General features: G+C 44.7%; 1 protein-coding gene across 1 annotated transcript in view; it reads left to right on the forward strand.

The window, feature by feature from the left end:
* The first annotated feature begins 1,602 nt into the window (after positions 1 to 1,602).
* Positions 1,603 to 21,294, forward strand: part of LOC134575542 (ovostatin-like) — a 279,761-nt gene continuing 260,069 nt past the window's right edge. Inside the window, exon 1 of the mRNA XM_063434840.1 lies at positions 1,603 to 1,736. Within this exon, the coding sequence (XP_063290910.1) occupies positions 1,669 to 1,736 (68 nt within the window). The 5' untranslated portion in view covers positions 1,603 to 1,668. The remainder of the gene's footprint in view (positions 1,737 to 21,294) is intronic.

Here is a 21,294-nt window from a genome sequence, read left to right on the forward strand (position 1 = left end):
TATTTAGCAGTTTAGCAACAAAACAATAAGAATGTTTACAATTGCGCTGTAAGCGCACTATTTGACTCTCAGATATGAAGTGCAGGCCGCAAATGTACTATTTAGCAGTTTAGCACCCTGAAAATAAGAATGTTTATAACTGCGCTATAAGCGCTGTGGCGGAACAGACTTCGCCACGTGTTCTTGGAGGGGGCTGCTTGCCCGCCTCCTACCTTCTGACTATGGCCCTGGGATATATGGCATTTGAAAACACTATTTGTGCCCTGTGACAAAACTGGAGATTGTGCACAAATACGACTATTGTCCATATTTTTTATGATTCCCTTCGTTTGTTGCACTGTTCCCCATGTGTTTCATCTGTTGGTTCGGCTGGATAGACTACCAGACAAACTGTGGAGTTACTGGGTGGCCACCATTTCATGTATCAGAGGCACATGGTGAGAACAATGGATGAAGCACATGGTGAGAACAATGGATGGCGGCCATTTTAACTCACAGACACTGTTTTGTACTATTTAGCAGTTTAGCACCAAAACAATTAGAATGTTTACAACTGCGCTGTAAGCACACTATTTGACACTTCTATTTGACTCTAAGATATGAAGTGCACCCCACTAAAATACTATTTAGCAGTTGAGCACCCAAAAAATTTTACGTTTTAAAACTGCAATGTGACAGCGGTATTTGACGATTCTATTTGACTCTCAGATATGAAGAGCACGCCACAAATTTACTATTTAGCAGTTTAGCACAAAAAAAATTGTCTTTTTAAAACTCTGATGTAACCACAGTATTTGACCCTTCTATTTAATGTACTTTTTAAAACTCCAATGTAACTGCAGTATTTGACGCTTCTATTTGACTCTCAGATATGAAGTGCACCCCACCCCACTAATGTACTAGTTTACAGAATTCTTTCCTAAGCTATCCCTCACAGATGCAGCATCCTCTCCATACACTAATAAGACCTCATGTGCGTGCGGCGCTACGCGACTCCAGCTTATATATAGAGGCTGGGTCACATGCTGCACTGGCCAATCACAGCCATGCCATTAGTAGGGCACACGAGTCAAACGCTTGTTGATTGGCTGCCCTGCACCCTTTTAAAACACACCATTAAATCGCCGAACACCGAACTCCAACCCGAACATACATTGATATGTCTGTGTTCGGGTCCGGGGTCCAAAAAACAAATGTTCGGTACGAACCCGAACTTTACAGTCCGGGTTCACTCAACTCTAGTGAATAACTCATAACATTTATGGAATTGTAGAGAAATGAAATACAAACGGCAACATTTAGGCTAAAATAGTCAAGTTCCGACTAAAGCTGAACTGGTGTAATTTTTGCCTAAATCTGTTTTCAGGTCACACCAATTCCAAGTTGAATGAATATACTCTGAAATGTTTATTTCAGCTCTGTGTGAGATGCGTGACTCAGAGATCTTCCCATCTCCCAGGGCTGTGTATGGGAGCATCCCTGCCTGCTGGAGTCACAGATTGCGACATGCTTTAATTGTTAGACTGACATATTTAAATTTGAGGAGCACAGGAGAATGAGAGGTGGACCTTTGTGTGTGTCAGGTATATAGTCAGGGATTACACACAAGCAAGCTAGTAGGAGAAGGTGGAGTGAAGTCACTAGCTGTCTGTGTCTGTTTCAGCCAGAATGTGCATGAAGCAACTTCTCCTGAGTGTGTCCCTTCTGTGTCTCATAGATGGAGGGAGATCAGAAACGTAAGTAACAGGATCCAATCCAAACCTTACTTCTGTAATTTATACATAGAGCTTTGTTTATTAAGCAGTGTTTTGTGGTGACTGGCTATTCAGCTTAGTTGCAGGCTAAAATAGCCAATACAGAATAACCAATTCTGACAAACAGGATTTCTTTTCACCATTATTTTATTAGTGAGAATTTTTCAGGTGTTATCATCTAGTCACTCACTGTTTAGTGAATAATCCCCATAGATAAATATTACATATGTGCTGCACTCACAATGTACTTAAACTCATAAAGATCTGGTTTACCTGCTGCCCCATAAACCCATCCATGTATGCTACATACCTCCCCTTCCACATACTGTGAGTGTGTATTTCATGTTTTAGTAAGTGGTGTGTAGATGGGTATGTGGGTGACTGTATATTTATAAGTAATGCATATTTTTGTCTGGAAGAGTAGTGTGTAATTACGTATCTTCATGTAATGTATAAATGGGACAATGACATTAACTGCGCGGAAGTAAACTTGGAGATTTTATTGTAACCCTGCTCAGTAAGAGCCTTGTTAAACATTTATCTAAGAGGAAGAAGACTCGTTTATCAGGAAAAACCTTCCCTGCAGGAGCACAGCTCTGTTTGTACAAACTATGCTGAACATCTAAAAAAAGAAAATTTAACGCTCGAGAAGTTCATTAAATAGACTGTGTGTAACAATATCACTTTACAATTATTATTTGTATCACTTTACAAATAATGGAGGTTAATCTCTCTCTCTCTGTCTGTCTATCTCTGCACGCACATTATTCTGCATATGTAACATGATTTATATTTCGCATCCAGTGTCGAAGAAAGCGCCTCTAGCGGCTGTCAGGTAGACAGACACTAGAGGTTGGATTAACCCTGCAATGTTAACATATCAGTTTCTCTGAAACTGCTATGTTTACATCTGAAGGGTTAAAACCTGAGGGACCTGGCACCCAGACCACTTCATTGAGCTGAAGTGGTCTGGGTGACTATAGTGTCCCTTTAAAGTTAACGAAGGGTACTAAATTGTCATGTTCTGTTCTGTTCAGTCCAACTCCGCATTATGTGTGACTGCATATATAATATATTACATTATCTACTCATTATTTTACCATGTCTTTAAGCTCATGACCGGTGTATAGTTGCTATATGGGCAGTCGGAACCTTGGACAACCCCCCCTGTGACAAAGTGCCCTTCGCCACTTGGTCCTGGAGAGGCCTGCTTGCTTGCCTCCTCCCCTGTGACTATGGCCCTGGGGTGTAGGGCCCTTTAAGAATGCTATTTGGGCCTATGGACTTGTATTGGACTCTGTATGGCCCTTTAAGAACTGTATTGGGGCTTATGGACTTTTATGGGACTGGTGCTGGCCCTTTAAGCACATTTTTGGGACATAGTGAAAATTAGAACAATGCCCCTTTAAGACTACGTCCCCAGACCTTTAAAATACTTTTCTAATGGCTTTCTCCCACTTGGTTCAGTAAATGGAGCTTACTGAACCAAGTACGACACAGGCGGACCACCCAGAAGTGGAAGCGTGCAGGCAATTTACCTCCCAGGCTGGGAGGTTGCTGTAGGTAAATTGCCGACCCCTGGGTGGCCGCAGTTTGTGCAAACGAACACGTGGCGGTGGCCATCTTTGATCATTCGAACGAGGTCAGCGTTATGTGTAGCCAAATCCATGGAACTGAAATCGGCTACACATTTCAACGAACACCGCTGACCATTACCTTCTCCTACACTCAGTTTTCAGCTACAGCCCATTCAGCTGTTTGAACTCACTGTTATACTGAGCCAAATGCACTAACGGCCCCGTCATTTTTCTGTGTAAAATAGACTGACCGCACAGCCCAAATCTATGGAAATGTTTTGGGCAGGAAAATGTGCCGGTCATAAAGGATTTCCAGCTAACTTTTTAACCCCTGTATGGATTTGGCTGAATTTTGGATATGTTTGTAATTGTGCTGAGTTCGAATTTTTTTTGAAGATTGAATGTATATTTTTAAAGTTACAGTGTGTGTGTAAAAAGTATATTTTTCCTGCCTGTGATAATTACATTAACCCATTGTGTTCAGTAATTATATCACAGACAGAGGGGAGGGTTTGTGTGTAATTGCTGGGAGTGTTTTATTGTAATGTACGTATTTTATTTGTTGTTTTACAAAACCCTGTGGGCGGTACTATTTTTGTAAAATGGGAATAAAAGCAGAGTGTTTCATTAAAAGTTCAGTTCTTCTTCACCCTCAATCTAGAGTACTGTCTCTTATTGGGGGAATTGCTATATCACTACAAGGGATTGCTATGCTCTGCATGCTCCCTTGGATAATCACTTCTAAGCTCTTTTAAGAGCGTGTTCCTGTCTTGCTCTCTGAAGGAGTCTACGGTGGTTATGGTGTCGGCTGGAGTGCTTGGAGCCCTCAGAAAGCGCTAGGAGCATCCTTCAACAGAGGTACCCAGTGGTGGTGCCAGGTAATCCGTTACACCCCCACATACCTTTCCCAATAAAACACGAACACTAGGGTATATGGGTCAAATTGTCCACAGCTTTAATTAAATAATAATAATAACAACAAAGAAAAACACGGGTCATTGCCCCATACCCCGCCATGACCCAAATATAAATAACATATGTTAAAAGGCCATTAGGCCTTAATTTGTGGGAGGAGTTATGGCCCCTACTTAAACCCCTAGCCCCTACTCACCTTTGCCGTGCAAGTTGATTGACTCACCATGGCAACCAGCACTTCCGGTCCGAGTTCCCACCAGAAAAAAGCTACCGACGATAGTAGGAGTCTTGTCACTGCTGTATCCTCTGCCTCCAACCTCCTGTCCTGCCACCCGGCTTCTCCCCGGTTACGCTACTCGACTTCCGGTCACAAGACCAGCGCATACACGTAAGCAGAAATGTGGGAAATAGCGCCCGGCTATTTCCCACGTTCGGGCATAAAAACGTAGGGGTAGGCTCCCTTTCACTATTAACTATGCAATTTGTATACTTACCCGTTCGTATACTTAACCGTTCGTTTACTTACCCGTTCGTTTACTTACCCATTCGTATACTTACCCGTTCGCATACTTACCCATTCGTGCCCTTACCCGTTCGTGCTCTCCTGTGGTTCATATGGCTACACAGTCGACAGGCATACTTATGTTTACTTAAGTCATGCGCACGGTTAAACTACCGACCGCAGTAAACTTGTTTGCAATTATCAGTCTCACGATCATACTGTTCGTTCATATGAACGAACACGTCACTATATGTTATACTTACGTTCGTTAAAATTTTCTAAGTGCAGCTAAACAGCCGAACGCAGTCGCTATGTATTCTGGCAGTTTTTCATGTATAATAATAAATATTTAGCCGAACGCCAGCCTTTTGTACTAATGTCTTGTTGCTATGAGCCTATGTTGCCGTTCATTCATTCAAATGTTCAAAGCACTACATTATGTATATTTATCCCCCGGATTCTGATAATCTTAAAGTAACACAAATTAGGTTGCTTTATTGTTTACTTGTACAAATTGTCTGCTACTAGGTCATACGTTTTCACTTACTACCTGTAACGGATCACCTGGCACCCCGACTGGGTACCTCCGTTGAAGGATGCTCCTAGCGCTTACAGAGGGCTCCAAGCACTCTGCAGACACCACAACCACCGCAGACCCCACTAACCACCGCAGCTTGGTTGGGGTCTCGCCGTCTCCTACCCACCCTGGACCTACGACCAAGGCTCCAGGTTCCAGTGGGTGAACCTCTGCTCCAAGAGAGTGAAGCAGGAACAAGCTCTTAAAAAAGCTTAGTGATTATACTCACTATTATACTAGTGATTAGCTAAGGGAGTATGCAGAGCATAGCAATCCCTTGTAGTCATATAGCAATTCTCCCCCAATAAGAGATAAGACTCTAGATTGAGGGTGAAGTAGAACTCTGGTTTAATGACACACACTCTGCTTTTATGCAATTCTCCCATGCAAGGGAGACGCCCACAGACAATTATACATTAGCCAATCAAACAATGGTTACAACCCACAGATTCCCTCCCCTCTGCTTGGGAGATAATTGAGTTTCTTACTGTATCTACTCAATTATCTCCAAGCTGAAAAATCCTACTTTTTATACATTTTTATAACTCCCTCATTTTACATCACATACGATTAAATGTATAACTTATATTTCTGTGATCAGCATAACTTGGGGAGCAACATATGTAAAAATCACATGAATCCGTCCAGGGGTTAAAAAGTTAGGTTAAGGTCCCTTTATGACCGACTGCAAGCACATTTTCATGCCCAAAACAGTTCCATGGATTTGGGCTGTGCAGTCGGTCTATTTAACACTGAGAAAATGACTAAGTCCCATTCGAACGAGCGTTCGAATCTTCGAAAGGGACTTAGTCTCTGTAACAGCTACCCAGTTAGTAAGAGGGTATCAGCCATTGGAGATGTCCTTTTTCCCGGCAAGTCGCTGTGTAGTAGTGGAGTTGCTTATTCCCATTCACTAGATCCAAGTAAAGAGTCAGGCAGAGCTATTAAAAGAGCCAGGTGGTTATTCTGTAAATCCCCTTCCAAGAACGAGACAAGGCTACGTTTTGAAGGGTCAAGAAGAACTGAATTTTATTGGCATGCACTCTCCTTTTATGTGATGCTGCCAATGCAAGGGAGACACCTACATAATTAACACAGTAACCAATAAAATATAAGGTACAACCCACACATCTCCTCCCTTCAGATAAACATTTAACAGAATTAACAAGGACACATTTACCCCAAATATCTGGGGTACATTCATAAATCCAGTATCCCCAGATAGCCCTAGTCTGGGGGAGCACCATATTTAAAAATCATCCAGTTTGGGTAACGGTTCGGGAGTTATGGAGCTTTAAAGTTTTGACCGACCGCACAGGCACACTAGCCGAAAATAGTTCCATAAGTTTTGGCCTTGCGGTCAGTCCTTGTTCGTGCGTTAAAAAGTCCCGAAAGGCTTGCCATCCGTGAGTATCTTGATGTTCGTCAGAATCCCCATATGCTACTTAGTCTTTCTACTGAACGGCAGGGCGTTCGGTGTCACAGAGTGTAACCCAGAACAGAACGTATACCGGACCTTAGAATGGCCGGACTAACGTTTAGAGTAGTCAAAAAGGATAGCCAGAGATCAAGGGAGTACGGAAGACGGATAAACGATATAACCTAACCAAAGTACGGGGAACCAGAGAGTAGAATAGTATAAAAGGAAAGCCAAAAGTCAATAACCAGGAAACAATCACTTAAGAAGCTTAACAGCACTAGAGGAACCAACAAGAACCACACTAGGGCGCCTTACAACTGTCAGGGACGCCCTTTTATAGTGTGGGGTATATAGCTTTAAAGCCACGCCCCCAAAAGGTCCAAGGGCGTGTCCGCGTTCGAATTACGGCGGCATTTACTTGCCGGCTACGAGGCGCATGCGCCATATTATAAAAAAACAAGCTGTGTGAGCGGCCGGTGTCAGAAGGGCTGTGCCGCTCACCAGAAGAGGATGCCTTGCTGCGCGGGTCCAAGGAGGAAAGGTAAGGTATTGTTACAGTACCCCCCTTCCAGAACCGCCCTCAGTGCGGGCAGAACACTTCCTTTCAAATAAACGAACCAGGCGAGGGGCGTGAACATCAGATGTGTCCACCCATGAACGCTCTTCGGGGCCGTAACCCTTCCAATCCAAGAGATATTGAAGTTTCCCTCTAGAAACACGGGAATCTAAAATGGACTTCACCTTGTATTCGTTTTGCTCCTCAACAACAGCAGGAAGAGGTGTCGAGGGTCTTCGGGTAAAACGATTACATATTAAAGGTTTGAGAAGGGAAACATGAAATGAGTTAGGAATCTTCATGGTAGACGGCAAACGCAGTCTAAAACATACAGGGTTGATGCATTTAATGGCCTGGAATGGTCCTATAAAACATGGTGCAAACTTCATGGACGGGACCCTAAGTTTTATGTTACGAGTACTCAGCCATACTCTATCCGCATTAATTTTTTTAATCTTGGCCCTTTGAATCAAAATATGTTTAACCCCTTACCAAGTCTCCTTCATATTCCAGACAGTGCGGTCAACACTTGGCACTCCCGTAGAAGAAAAATTACTCGGAAGGGTAGTAGGGTTAAAACCATAAATGATAAAAAAGTGGCTGTGTTGAGTAGATTCGTGCACCTGATGGTTGTGGGCAAATTCTGCCCATGGTAGCAACTCAACCCAATCATCTTGATGAACTGAAGTAAAACAGCGGATATACTGTTCTAGACATTGATTCATCCTTTCCGTAACCCCATTTGATTGGGGATGGTAGGAAGATGAAAGATTAAGGTTCATACCTAATTGTTTACAAAATGCTTTCCAGAACCATGAAACAAATTGCGGGCCCCTGTCGGAAACAATATCTTGGGGCATGCCATGTAAACGGACAACCTCCCTTATAAACACAGAAGCCAGTTCGAAAGAAGAAGGTAATTTGATAAGTGGGACTAGATGGGACATTTTAGAGAATCTGTCTATAATAGTCAATATGACGCTGTGATTATTAGAACGAGGCAGGTCCACTACAAAATCCAGGGCAATATTCGACCAGGGTGTATCTGGAATAGGCAATGGAATGAGAAGACCAAAAGGACGGCCTTTGGGAGATTTAGTCGAGGAACAGATACTACATGCAAGAACAAATTCACGAACATCCTTCTTGTATTAAGGCCACCAGAATTATTCCTCAAGCAACGATTCAGTTTTATGTATTCCTGGATGCCCTGCCAATTTTGAATCATGCACAAGGGATAGGACTCTATTTCGATAGGCTAAGGGCACGTACAATTTTCCTCGGGGAACAGTCAATGAAGTCCGATCCTGGAATTTAGAAAGTTCTTCCATCAAACTAGAAGAGATTTTAGCATGTACAGCGGCTACTATGTGATAAGTAGGGATTATGGAGGACAATAAGTCTTCGGGGGGTGATAAATGTTCATATTGGCGGGATAGGGCATCAGCTTTAGTATTTTTTGACCTCGGTCTATATGTTACAATTTAATTGAAATGGGTTAGAAACAGGGACCATCGGATTTGCCTGTCGGACAGTTTTTTTGCTCCTCCGAAATAAGAAAGGTTCTTATGGTCAGTAAGAATAGTAATAGGGACGGGTGACCCTTCAAGCAAGTGACGCCATTCTTTAAGAGCAGAAATAATAGCCAACAATTCCCTTTCCCCTATATCATATCTTTTTTCAGTTTCAGTTAACTTTTTCAAAAATAAGAAGTTTTTAGATAGAAATTATCCGAGAAAGCTTTTATTTAATACTCAAAGAGAGGTAGAGGGTCTTCAGAGAAAAGATGTTTTAACACACAATAATAGAATTAAGAAGGGTGCTGAGAATTGTTCGGAATTTGCCTCTTTTACTAAGTTTAGTAATAAAGCCAATTTAATAGAGAAATCAATTAGGAAGAATTGGCCAATTTTACTGCAAGACAAATTTTAAAAAAAGATTTTACCTCGGAATCCTAAAGTAATATATAAAAGACCTAACAATCTGAGGAACATTTTAGCCCCTAGTATTTTACCCAAGAAAGATGTTGCAAATGAGAAGATTAATTTTCTATCAGAGAAGCCCAAAGGCGTTTTCAAATGTGGTAGGTGCAGTACATGCAAATTCCAGAAAAATAAGATTACAGAATTTTGTAGTACTGTGACTAAAGAAACTTTTAAGATAAAGCATTTTATTAATTGTCAAAGCAAGTTTGTGGTATATCTGTTACAGTGTAAGTGTGGGGTCCAGTATATAGGACGGACCATTAGGAAACTACACATTAGATTATTAGAACATTTTAATGGAATTAAGAATAAAAATGGGAAACACAGTGTACCCAAAGATTGCAATGCCTGTAAAGAATTTGATTTGAAAGATTTTATTTGCATTGGGATTGATATGGTTTTACCTCATTGGAGGGGCGGGGATACCGAAAAAATGTTAGCCATGAGGGAAACAGAGTGGATATACAGAATGAAATCCTCTGTTCCCCCAGGACTTAATACAGATTTAGACATATTGGCTTTTATGGATTGATTACATTAATGTGTATTCTGTATTGACCCTTTTCTCTTTTGCACTTGTTCTCTTCATTTTTACTTAAATATTTTTTTTTTTAATTTTTTACTTCAGTTTTATGGTTATCTGGTGTTTACATATTTTTTATATATATTTTCTATATTCTTATATTTTTTTTCCCTCCTTCTTATTGTATATACATATGTACATTTTGATGTAAGGTGCAATGACTATATTATGGTTCCTGACACTTATATGCCTTTTTGTTGTTATTATATATATGTGTATATATATACACAATATCTGCTCTTTGTGATTTGTATGCCTTTATTATTGATATTTATGGTCATGATATGCATGTTCCCACTGTCGATATGTATATATATATATATATATATATATATATATATATATATATATATATATATATATATATATATATATATATATATATATATATATATATATATTAGTGGTTGATGTACACATAGTTTGATCACAACTATGTATTTATGAACGCATGTACTATATTTTTAATTATGGTGCCTATTAAGGAAATATAAATGGACCAATGCTCATTCAACATACTGATTTCACATTTATTTATTTCCATACATGCATTCATTTACATTTATAGCACCCATGTATATTTATGATTTTTTTTCTCTACTCATATTTGTTTTAATTATTTATTTTAATTATTTGTTTTAATTTGATTTTATTCTCTCTTTTCTTTTTACTCCCTTTTCCCCCACCAGTCCTATGTATATTTTGCTTGAGTGAGTAGCATTTTTATGTTCGGGGTCAGCTGGGGGGTAGGCAGGTTTGTACACATGGTCTGCGTTGATTTGAACGCTCTGGTTTGTAGAGCGTTCATATTGCGGCTTTGTAGAAGATCAATAAAGTTATCCTGCGTTCCAGCGTGGTCGCGCATGCACGTGGCGGTCACGCGTGCGTCATGACGTACGACGGCGTGCGTGACGGAGCGCGCGCATGCGTGATCACAGAAGCTGTTGGACGGACCGGCAGATTTGAAAGGAGAGAAAACTGTGAAGAGAGAAGAAGCTCCTGAGGAAGTCAGACGACGAAACGCGTTGAGCACGACCTGGGACCCTGTATTTTGGTATTAGCTGTTTTATCTTGCATGTATGCTGATTTTATGTATTGCTTTTGTAGCATTTACTTTGGGCTGATTGTACTAAACTTGTATAAGTGATTGGCTTAGTGCACTTTTTCTATAAGCATCTTGCACTTTAGCACTTGCACTTTACTGCCCAACTCATGTCCTGTTGAACTGCTATACCTAAGGGTTCCTTGCCCACTGTGGCTTTTATACTCCTGATGTTTTGCACATATGTCGTGCTGTGATTGTTTTTTACATTTCTTTATTAATAAACGTTTGCTGCTTTTGCTTTACCATCAATATTTCTTTTCATACCCTTATTTTTATATACCAATATAGTGATTGTGGCGCCATGTTCTTTCTAGTGTTTTGTTTTTGGTAATTGGAGTTGGAGTGTCATCTATACAGAGGATTGCCTGCACTTGGTTTTTAGTTACTGTCCACCCACCCACCTTTCCATTTCTTTCTATCCCCTTTCTATGGCTGAGAATAAGGTATTAGAAGAATACATTACAGAAAATTTAAGAAAAGGGTTTATTACTAAATCATCATCTCCAGCGGGTGCTGTTTTTTTCTTTGTTTCCAAAAAGGAGGGAGCTTTAAGACCCTGTATTGATTATAGGGGATTAAATAAGATAACTATACGGAACGCTTATCCTATACCATTAGTTACTGAACTCTTCGACAGGTTTGTAACAAAACCCTACCTTATGCCTGGGAATATTTATTGCTACTGGCCCTTTAAGAGCTAACCGGGCACATATACAGGAACAGAGACCGTGGATTATAAAGACATATTGTATATCCAGCAAAAGACTAGACATGTGCAATTCGTTTCGGTCCGAATATCTATTCGGACGAATTTAGGGCAATTTGGACATTCGGCTACTTCCGAATGTCCGAATTGCCGAAGTGCCGAATTGCCGAGGTCCAGAAGTTCCGAAATTACCGAAGTTCCGAAGTTCCGAAGTTCCGAAGTGCCGAAGTGCCGAAGTGCCGAAGTGCCGAAGTTGCCGAAGTTCCGAAGTGTCAAAGTGCCGAAGTGCCGAAGTTCTAATATACTTACCCAGTGAAAGAAGAAGAATGTTACATTGTATACAATTTTAAATAAAAAGTATACAAACATAGCCAGGATTCAGCTGTGAGCATTTGCAACACTTACAACAATCAAGTAACATACATTCATATAAAATGTAAGTTACTTGGCCAGTCAGTGTAATGTCAGGAATGAATAAGTAGATAACTCCCTAATTCCCACGGTATTAGGGAGCTATCTACTAAAAGGCTGAAAGACCTAAGGCCCCTCAGGGGTGGGGGCCCTAAATACCAATAGGGGGGGACCTATTGTCCTCCCCCCGGCCCCCACCACTGAGCGGCGGGTGGGGGCCCTACAAAAATGTTAACCCCCCTCCCAGCTGACTAGGGGTCCCCAAACCCCCTACCTACACCCCTCACCCTAAAAATAATGAGGGGGGGACCTTTAACTAAGAACTTGTAAAGAAAAGAAAAAAAAACTTACCATTCAATGTTTTCTTTCTTCTAAAATCTATTTTTTTCAGCCCCAAAAAAGGCCAAATAAAAAACCATAATAACCGACGCACTTAAAAAAAAAAAAAAAACGAGCGCAAAAAAAATAATAATAATCCTTCTTCACCCATGGAGGGCTCCACGCAGACTGAGCTCTGCAGGGCGGTTGAAGGCTTATAAAGCCTTGCCCCGCCCTGCAATTAGCCTCAGAGCATTCTGATTGGTGGGCTTAAGCCATCCAATCAGAGTGCTCTGACAGGTAAATGAAGAGACTGACAGGTAAGTCTCTACATTTACCTGTCACAGCACTCTGATTGGTTGGTTTTAAATCCACCAATCAGAGTGCTCTGTGTCATTTTACACAGCGTGGGAAAGTTCTTTGGAATTTTCCCACACTGTGTAATTTGACTCATAACACTCTGATTGGTGGATTAAGTAACCAATCAGAGTGTTATGAGTCAAATTACACAGCGTGGGAAAATTCCAAAGAACTTTCCCATGCTGTGTAAAATGACACAGAGCACTCTGATTGGTGGATTTCAAACCAACCAATCAGAGTGCTGTGACAGGTAAATGTAGAGACTTACCTGTCAGTCTCTTCATTTACCTGTCAGAGCACTCTGATTGGATGGCTTAAACACACCAATCAGAGTGCTCTGAGCCTAATTGCAAGGCGGGGCAAGGCTTTATAAGCCTTCAACCGCCCTGCAGAGCTCAGTCTGCGCGGAGCCCTCCATAGGTGAAGATGGATGAATTTTTTTTGCGCTCGTTTTTTTTAAATTGAGTCGGTTATTATGTTTTTTTATTTGGCCTTTTTCGGGGGTGAAAAAAGAAGATTTTAGAAGAAAGAAAACATCGAATGGTAATTTTTTTTTTCTTTTCTTTACAGGTTCTTAGTTAAAGGTCCCCCCTCACTATTTTTAGGGTGAGGGGGTAGGTAGGGGGATACTTTTTTTTTGGAGGGGAGGGGGTGACTAGAGGTTTGGGGACCCCTAGTCACCTGGGGGAAACATTTTTTTTTAGGGCCACCACCCGCCGCTCAGGGGTGGGGGATGGGGGGGAGGACAATAGGTTCCCCCTATTGGTATTTAGGGCTCCCACCCGCCACTCAGGGGTGGGGGCCAGGGGGAGGACATTAGGTCCCTCCCCCTTATTAGTATTTAGGGCCCCCACCCACCGCTCAGGGGTGGGGGCCAGGGTGGAGGACATTAGGTCCCCCCTTGTTAGTATTTAGGCCCCCACCCACCGCTCAGGGGTGGGGGCCAGTCTCTTCATTTACCTGTCAGAGCACTCTGATTGGATGGCTTAAACCCACCAATCAGAGTGCTCTGAGCCTAATTGCAGAGCGGGGCAAGGCTTTATAAGCCTTCCCCCGCCCTGCAAAGCTCAGTCTGCGCGGAGCCCTCGCCAGGTGAAGATGGATTATTTTTTTTTGCGCTCGTTTTTTTTAAATTGCGTCGGTTATTATGGTTTTTTATTTGGCCTTTTTCGGGGCTGAAAAAAGAAGATTTTAGAAGAAAGAAAACATCGAATGGTAAGTTTTTTTTTTCTTTTCTTTACAGGTTCTTAGTTAAAGGTCCCCCCTCATTATTTTTAGGGTGAGGGGTAAGTAGGGGGATACTTTTTTTTGGGGGGGGAGGGGGTGACTAGGGGTTTGGGGACACCTAGTCACCTGGGGGGACATTTTTTTTAGGGCCACCACCCGCCGCTCAGGGGTGGTGGCCGGGGGAGGACAATAGGTCCCCCCCCTTATTAGTATTTAGGGTTCCCACCCACCACTCAGGGGTGGGGGCCAGGGGGGAGGACATTAGGTCCCCCCCTTATTAGTATTTAGGGTTCCCACCCACCACTCAGGGGTGGGGACCAGGGGGGAGGACATTAGGTCCCCCCCTTATTAGTATTTAGGGCCCCCACCCACCGCTCAGGGGTGGGGGCCAGGGGGAGGACATTAGGTCCCCCCCTTATTAGTATTTAGGGCCCCCACCCACCGCTCAGGGGTGGGGGCCAGGGGGAGGACATTAGGTCCCCCCTTATTACAATTTAGGGCCCCCACCCGCCGCTCAGGGGTGGGGGCCAGGGGGGAGGACATTAGGTCCCCCCTATTAGTATTTAGGGCCCCCACCCGCCGCTCAGGGGTGGGAGCCAAGGGGGGAGGACATTAGGTCCCCCCTTATACCAATTTAGGGCCCCCACCCATCGCTCAGGGGTGGGGGCCAGGGGGGAGGACATTAGGTCCCCCCCTTATTAGTATTTAGGGCCTACACCCACCACTCAGGGGTGGGGGCCGGGGGGAGGACAATAGGTCCCCCCCATCATTTTACTTTAGGGCCCCCACCTGCCACTCAGGGGTGGGGGCTGGGGGGCAATAGGTCCCCCCTTTAGTATAAAAGTGGTGGGGGCTCTGGAGGGGGGACCCTATTTAAAAAAAAATGTAAACAGTGAGCAGCCACAGGCTGCTCACTGTTTACTAGACATGGCCCTACTCACGGTATAGCGAGTAGGGGCAAAATTTACTAATACTTAGTCATTTTTCCGTAGTATTAATATATTTTTTTGAAAGACCAATTTAGGTCTTTCAGCCTTTTGGTAGATAACTCCCTAATACTGTAGGAATTAGGGAGTTATCTACTAAGCGGCTGCAATAGACGTCCCGAAGTGCCGAAGTCCCGAAATTCCGAAGTTCCGAAGTTGCCGAAGTTCCGAAGTTGGCAAAGTTCCGAAGTTGCTGAAGTTGCCGAAGTTCCGAAGTGCCGAAGTCTTGACGTGACGAATTGCCGAAGTCCCGAATTGCGAAAAATTTAGAATTTCGGAATGCCGAACCGAACCGAAAATTTTCCCCATGCACGTGCCTACAAAAGACATCAAACTGGATATAATTGAATGTGCTTACCTGTTTCGTGGGGATTATTCATTATAACAGTTCAGGACTTTTTCAAGCATTCGTTTACTTATGCGACCCATACGGTATGGACTCAGCATTCATCATACGAATGCAAACTACCGAACACCGGACCACCCTGCTACCTAATTATGTGGTAATTTACCTCCCTGATCGGCACATACAACTCTTATGGGAAACGCACAAACTCTTTGTTTCAGTTCCTGGGTGGCCGCCATTTTGGGACTTTTACACGTGTTCGCGGCCATCTTAACTCCCGAACAGCTGTGTTTTGCCGTCGATTGTCTGGAACTAAAATCGGACACTTGAGTAGGTGAACACCGCTGAGACCTCCATAACACCGTAAATTTGTGCTAAAACTACCGACCGCCCTGCCATTCGGTAGAAAGACTAAGTAGCATATGGGGATTCTGACGAACATCAAGATACTCACGGATGGCAAGCCTTTCGGGACTTTTTAAAACGCACGAACAAGGACCGACCGCAAGGCCAAAACCTATGGAACTATTTTCGGCTAGTGTGCCTTATGCGGTCGGTAAAAACTTTAAAGCTCCATAACTCCCAAACCCGTTACCCGAACTGGATGATTTTTAAATATGGTGCTCCCCCAGACTAGGGCTATCTGGGGATACTGGATTTATGAGTTTACCCCAGATATTTGGGGTACATCCAAAACTAGGGTAAAAATGTGTGCTTGTTAATTATGTTAAAGGTTTATCTGAGGGGAGGAGATGTGTGGGTTGTACCTTGTCTGTTATTGGTTACTGTGTTAATTATGTAGGTGTCTCCCTTGCATGGGCAGCATCACATAAAAGTAGAATGCATGCCATTAAAATTCAGTTCTTCTTGACCCTTCAAAACGTAGCCTTGCCGGCAAAGCGAACGAGGCCTTTCAGGCTCTCAACCCAGATGATATATTACAATATCAGCAGGTTAAAGATGCACTATGTTACAGAACTGTTACAAACCTGGATTATATGGACTATTTTGTATATTATGGCTTCGGTACTTGAATGCTACACCCTCTCCCGAATGGATTATATATATCTCGTTTCGTCAAACGAACAACCAACCACCCGGCTCCTGGCGTGTGCCGCCACTTAACACCGGTCACCTCTCAATCTACCGAACGGTCGACCACCCGGCTGAGAGCGTGTGCCACCACTTGATCACCCAGGGAGTTGCGGTTTGCGGTTAACCACAGGCTAATTGACGGCCCCAGTATATATCCGTTCGTGCCTTATCTACCGATGGTTAAACTACCGAAAGAGGCACGAACGGGGACCACCTTCAATCTGGCGTGTGGCCTCAATTAGAATGTAGAACGTTGCGGTTAACCGCAGGCTAAGTGCCCCTTCACAGAGGGCTAACTTCGTATACCGAACAGCGACCACATCCAGCCAGAGAGCGGGGATTCGGGCACAACTCTGGCCGTTATTAGTTCCACGAGTTGACGCCGAGGTCCCGCTGCCTATTGTTGCACCTAAAAACATGGCCGCCATTTTCAGCTTGCGACCTAAATACACGAACAGACTTTCCTTCGATGAAATACAGCAGCGGGTTCGTGAGTTTGAGTCGCTATTTGGTGAACTAGTGCACACAGACTGGAGCTACAAAATGAGTGGTGAAAGTACCAAAATATCTATTAAACTGTTAGAGTTATGTATTTTTATCTGTTTTCTGTGTGTAAAATAAACGTGGGTTTTGGGCACTTGGAGATAATTGTTTTACTGTAACCGCTGGATTCATTATCTCCAAGCTGGGCGGTAGCAAATTCAAATGATACATTGTATTCTCATTGGTTGATGCCTTGTGTTATCCCTGTATCCCAACAGGTCCAGAGGGGGCTGTCCCTGGACCTGAGATTTTGCATAAATACCGATCCCTGTGTTGCATTAAAATCAGTTCTTGTTTGACCTTCAAATCGCAGCCTCGACTCGTTTTTTGGGGAAAGAGTATCCTAGCTGTAAAATAGCTAGTGGGATTGTTCTACACTTACAGGATCCTTCTGGATATCGAGACAAAGCGGCTTCTCTCTCTCTCTGAACTGGGATCCAGACTTTCCAAGAGGTCCAGCTTCCAGCTAGCCTGGGAGTAACCGTAACATTTGGTGGCAGCGGGTGGATTGTCCTTGAATTTCTAGGAGAGATACTGAACGGATGGAGAGCGCTTACGACAAATTGAAACGTATGACCCTAAAGGATTTACTCGAAAGCCGAGGGGGAAACGCCAGCACTCGTCCGAGAAGGGAACTGATCGCAGAATTAACCAAACTGGATCAGAGCTTCATGATGGTAGAAACCCCGACCACGAGTAGTAACGAAAAGACCATGATTGTTCGGGAGAGGCTCTCGCTATACAGGCCGAACCCACCTATGGAACTGGTGCAGCAACTGATGGCAGAAGTGGACGAGGATATACGGAAAGCTAGAGCCCACGAACTCAGCCTAGTGACCACACATCGCAACGCCGAAGCGCCGCAGGTAATCGTTCCTGTTGAAAATACCGGGAGGCCAAAGATACCCTATGCGGCTTTTAGACCCTTCCTGGAGAATGGGACAGGAATCGGCGAATATTTGGCGGACTTCGAAAGGCAATGCGCACTGCACCAGATTCCCAACAGAGAGTGACCCACGATATTGTCTGGGAAACTATCCGGGCGAGCTGAGGAAGTAACACAGTATGCGCTGGTCAAAGATACACTGTTGCGGTGGTACGCTGTAACTCCTGACACGTATCGCCGACAATTTCGTAGCACGAAGAAGAAGCCCAATAATACGCATATGGAATGGGCGCACCGAATGCAGAGAGCGGCAAATCACTGGATGAGCGGGAGTAAAGCCGTGACCGGTGAGGAAATTTTACAGTTATTCCTATTAGAACATTTTTATAATGGCATGGAGCAGCAGGGGAAGGAATGGCTGCGAGACAGACGACCTGCTACCTTAGAAGATGCAGCCAAGTTGGCTGATGAACATTACGACTCCCGTCTACACGAACCCACCAACTACCGAACTCCGGCACGGGTCGAACACAAGGATACTTACCTACGTCGCCACGTACTGAATTCCGAGCTCCGGTACCCGCGGGGCCCGTACGGTACTCAGGACCACCCAGTAACAATCCCTTTGACTGTCCCAGACCAACCTGCTACCGATGCAAGCAACCAGGACACCTCATGGCAAGCTGCCCTCTTAATGCACAGACCGCCCGGAAATATGTTAACCAAGAGGCCCCTATGGAAGAATATTTGGGACCACTCTACGAAGCAGATCCTGTATATGCTGCTTCGGATAACCGCCAGCACCATCGGCAGAAGGTATGGCTCGAGGGTCGATCTACTGAGGGTCTAAGAGACACGGGGGCTACCATTACACTGGTCCAGAGCCACTTGGTGCTGGAGCATAAGCGATCAGGACAGACTGTGGCCGTTAGAGTGGCGGGGGGGGATGTGTACAAAATCCCGACCGCTAAAGTACATCTTGATTGGGGAGCGGGGAAAGGGGCCGTGAACGTGGGCATAATGGATACTTTGCCTGCCGAAGTACTACTGGGCAACAATTTGGGCCCCATGACATCTGCCTATGCTCCAGTATACAACAATGAGGCGAATCCGGTGACTACTCGAGCCCAAGCCCGGACGGAGCGAGAACCCTCACCAGTGCGGGAGACACAGGTAAGACCTACCCCGACCTGGACTGACCCTTTAGTTCCCATACCCTGGGACACCCCAGATGCTTTTGAGACAGAGTCTAAGACTGACTCGACATTACAAAAGTACCGGGAACGAGCAGAGACCGGAGGGGGCGGGTTAGATAACGAAACCTTTTTATGGGAAAAAGGAAAGCTATATCGCTTGACAGAGAAAAGGGTTCAGCATAGGCGACAGCTGGTAGTGCCCCACAAATACCGTCGAGAAATACTCAAGATAGGACACGACATCCCATTGGCAGGTCACCTAGCTGTAACCCGCACACTACACCGCATCACCCACATGTTCTTTTGGCCAGGGGTGCACGCTGATGTCAGAACTTATTGTAATACCTGCTATGTGTGTCAGCGTGTAGGGAGGAGAGGCGATCACCCTAAAGCTCACCTAGTAAATATGCCCATTGTAGAGGAACCCTTCAGCAGGGTTGCCATTGACTTAGTAGGACCTCTGGCTACCCCTAGTCCCTACGCTACCAGGTACCCGGAAGCTGTCGCCCTATCTAACATCCAAGCGGATACGGTAGCGAATGCGCTGGTTGAGGTGTTCTTTTGGGTAGGATTTCCGAAAGAAATCCTGTCCGACCGAGGCACCCAATTTATTGCCGAATTGACTCAGCAGCTCTGGCAGGTCTGCAAGATTAAGTCCCTCCTGAGCTCCCCATATCACCCCCAGAAGAACGGCTTTGTGAGAGGTTCAATGGGACCCTCAATCAAATGCTCAAAATGTTTACTCAGGAATACAGAGACTGGGAACGCTTTCTGCCGCACCTCCTATTTGCTTATCGGGAGGTGCCCCAGGAAACGACAGGGTTCTCTCCCTTCGAGTTGCTCTATGGACGAAAGGTGCGAGGACCCCTAAACCTGATCCGAGAGCACTGGGAGGGAGAGATGGAGACTGACGGTGTCCTCATTGTGCCGTACGTGCTGGAACTCAGGGACCAAATGGAGCAATTAGCCAAATCGGTGCAGGCTAACCTCCAGTCGGCCCAGCGAAGACAGAAGGTATGGTACGATCGGGGGGCACGAAAGAGAATCTTCACCATATGGCAAAAAGTGTTAGTACTTAAGCCAGTTAAGACCGACAAACTGCAAGCGTCCTGGCAGGGTCCCTACCAGGTAGTAGAGAAAAGGGGAGACACCACTTACGTGATAGCTAGCTGCCATGACAGCAATCTTAGAAAGACGTTTCATGTAAATATGCTCAAGGAATATCTTGAGCGACCAGAGAACGTGACAGCCGTATGCTGTCCCCCTCAGGAAGACCCCGAAAGTCTACCCATCCCAGATCTGTTAGAAAAGAGTCCCCACGCAGACATAGTAGCTCAGGTCAAGATAGGTGACAGACTTAGCCCCACTGAAAGGGAGCAGCTTAACCAGCTCCTGCAGTCCAAAAGCCCCACTTTTTCCCAGAAGCCGGGATACACTACCTTAACCACCCACCAGGTAGATACCCCGGACAAGCTCCCTTACGCCAGGCTCCTTACCGAATTCCTGAGGCAGTTAGGACAGGAATGAAGAAGGAGATCGATGAGATGCTCCAACTCAGGGTAATTGAGCCCTCCGATAGTCCATGGGCTTCCCCAGTGGTCCAGGTGCCCAAGAAAGATGGGACGACCCGGTTTTGCATGGACTATCGGAGGCTCAATGAAAAGACAGTGACGGACGCTTACTCTATGCCCAGGGTAGACGAGCTACTTGATCGTATAGCCAGGGGAAATTATCTGACCACCATCGACCTCTGCAAGGGTTACTGGCAGATTCCCCTGGCCCGGGAGGCTATCCCCAAGTCGGCATTCATCACCCCGTTCGGCTTATACCATTTTAAGGTAATGCAGTTCGGGATGAAGAATGCCCCAGCTACCTTCCAGCGCTTGGTAGATAGGCTCCTGGATGGCTTGCGCATATCTGGACGACATAGCGATCCACAGTGAGTCCTGGGAGGACCACATAGCTCATGTGGGAATGGTTCTGGATCAGATCCGGGCCGCCGGCCTGACTCTGAAGCCAGAAAAATGCCACTTTGGGATGGCCGAGGCACCGGGTGGGGAGTGGGAAACAGCGACCAGAGTCAGCTAAGATAGAAGCCGTCGCCAATTGGCCCACCCCCACCACTAAGACTAAGGTCCTAGCCTTCCTGGGCACTGCAGGGTACTACAGCACACTTGCCAAACCCTTGACTGACCTGACCAAGAAAAACTTACCTCGACAGCAGTGATGTACCAAACTGTTCGCCG

This window comes from Pelobates fuscus, chromosome 10 (genome assembly GCF_036172605.1).
Source record: "Pelobates fuscus isolate aPelFus1 chromosome 10, aPelFus1.pri, whole genome shotgun sequence".
NCBI lineage: Eukaryota > Metazoa > Chordata > Amphibia > Anura > Pelobatidae > Pelobates > Pelobates fuscus.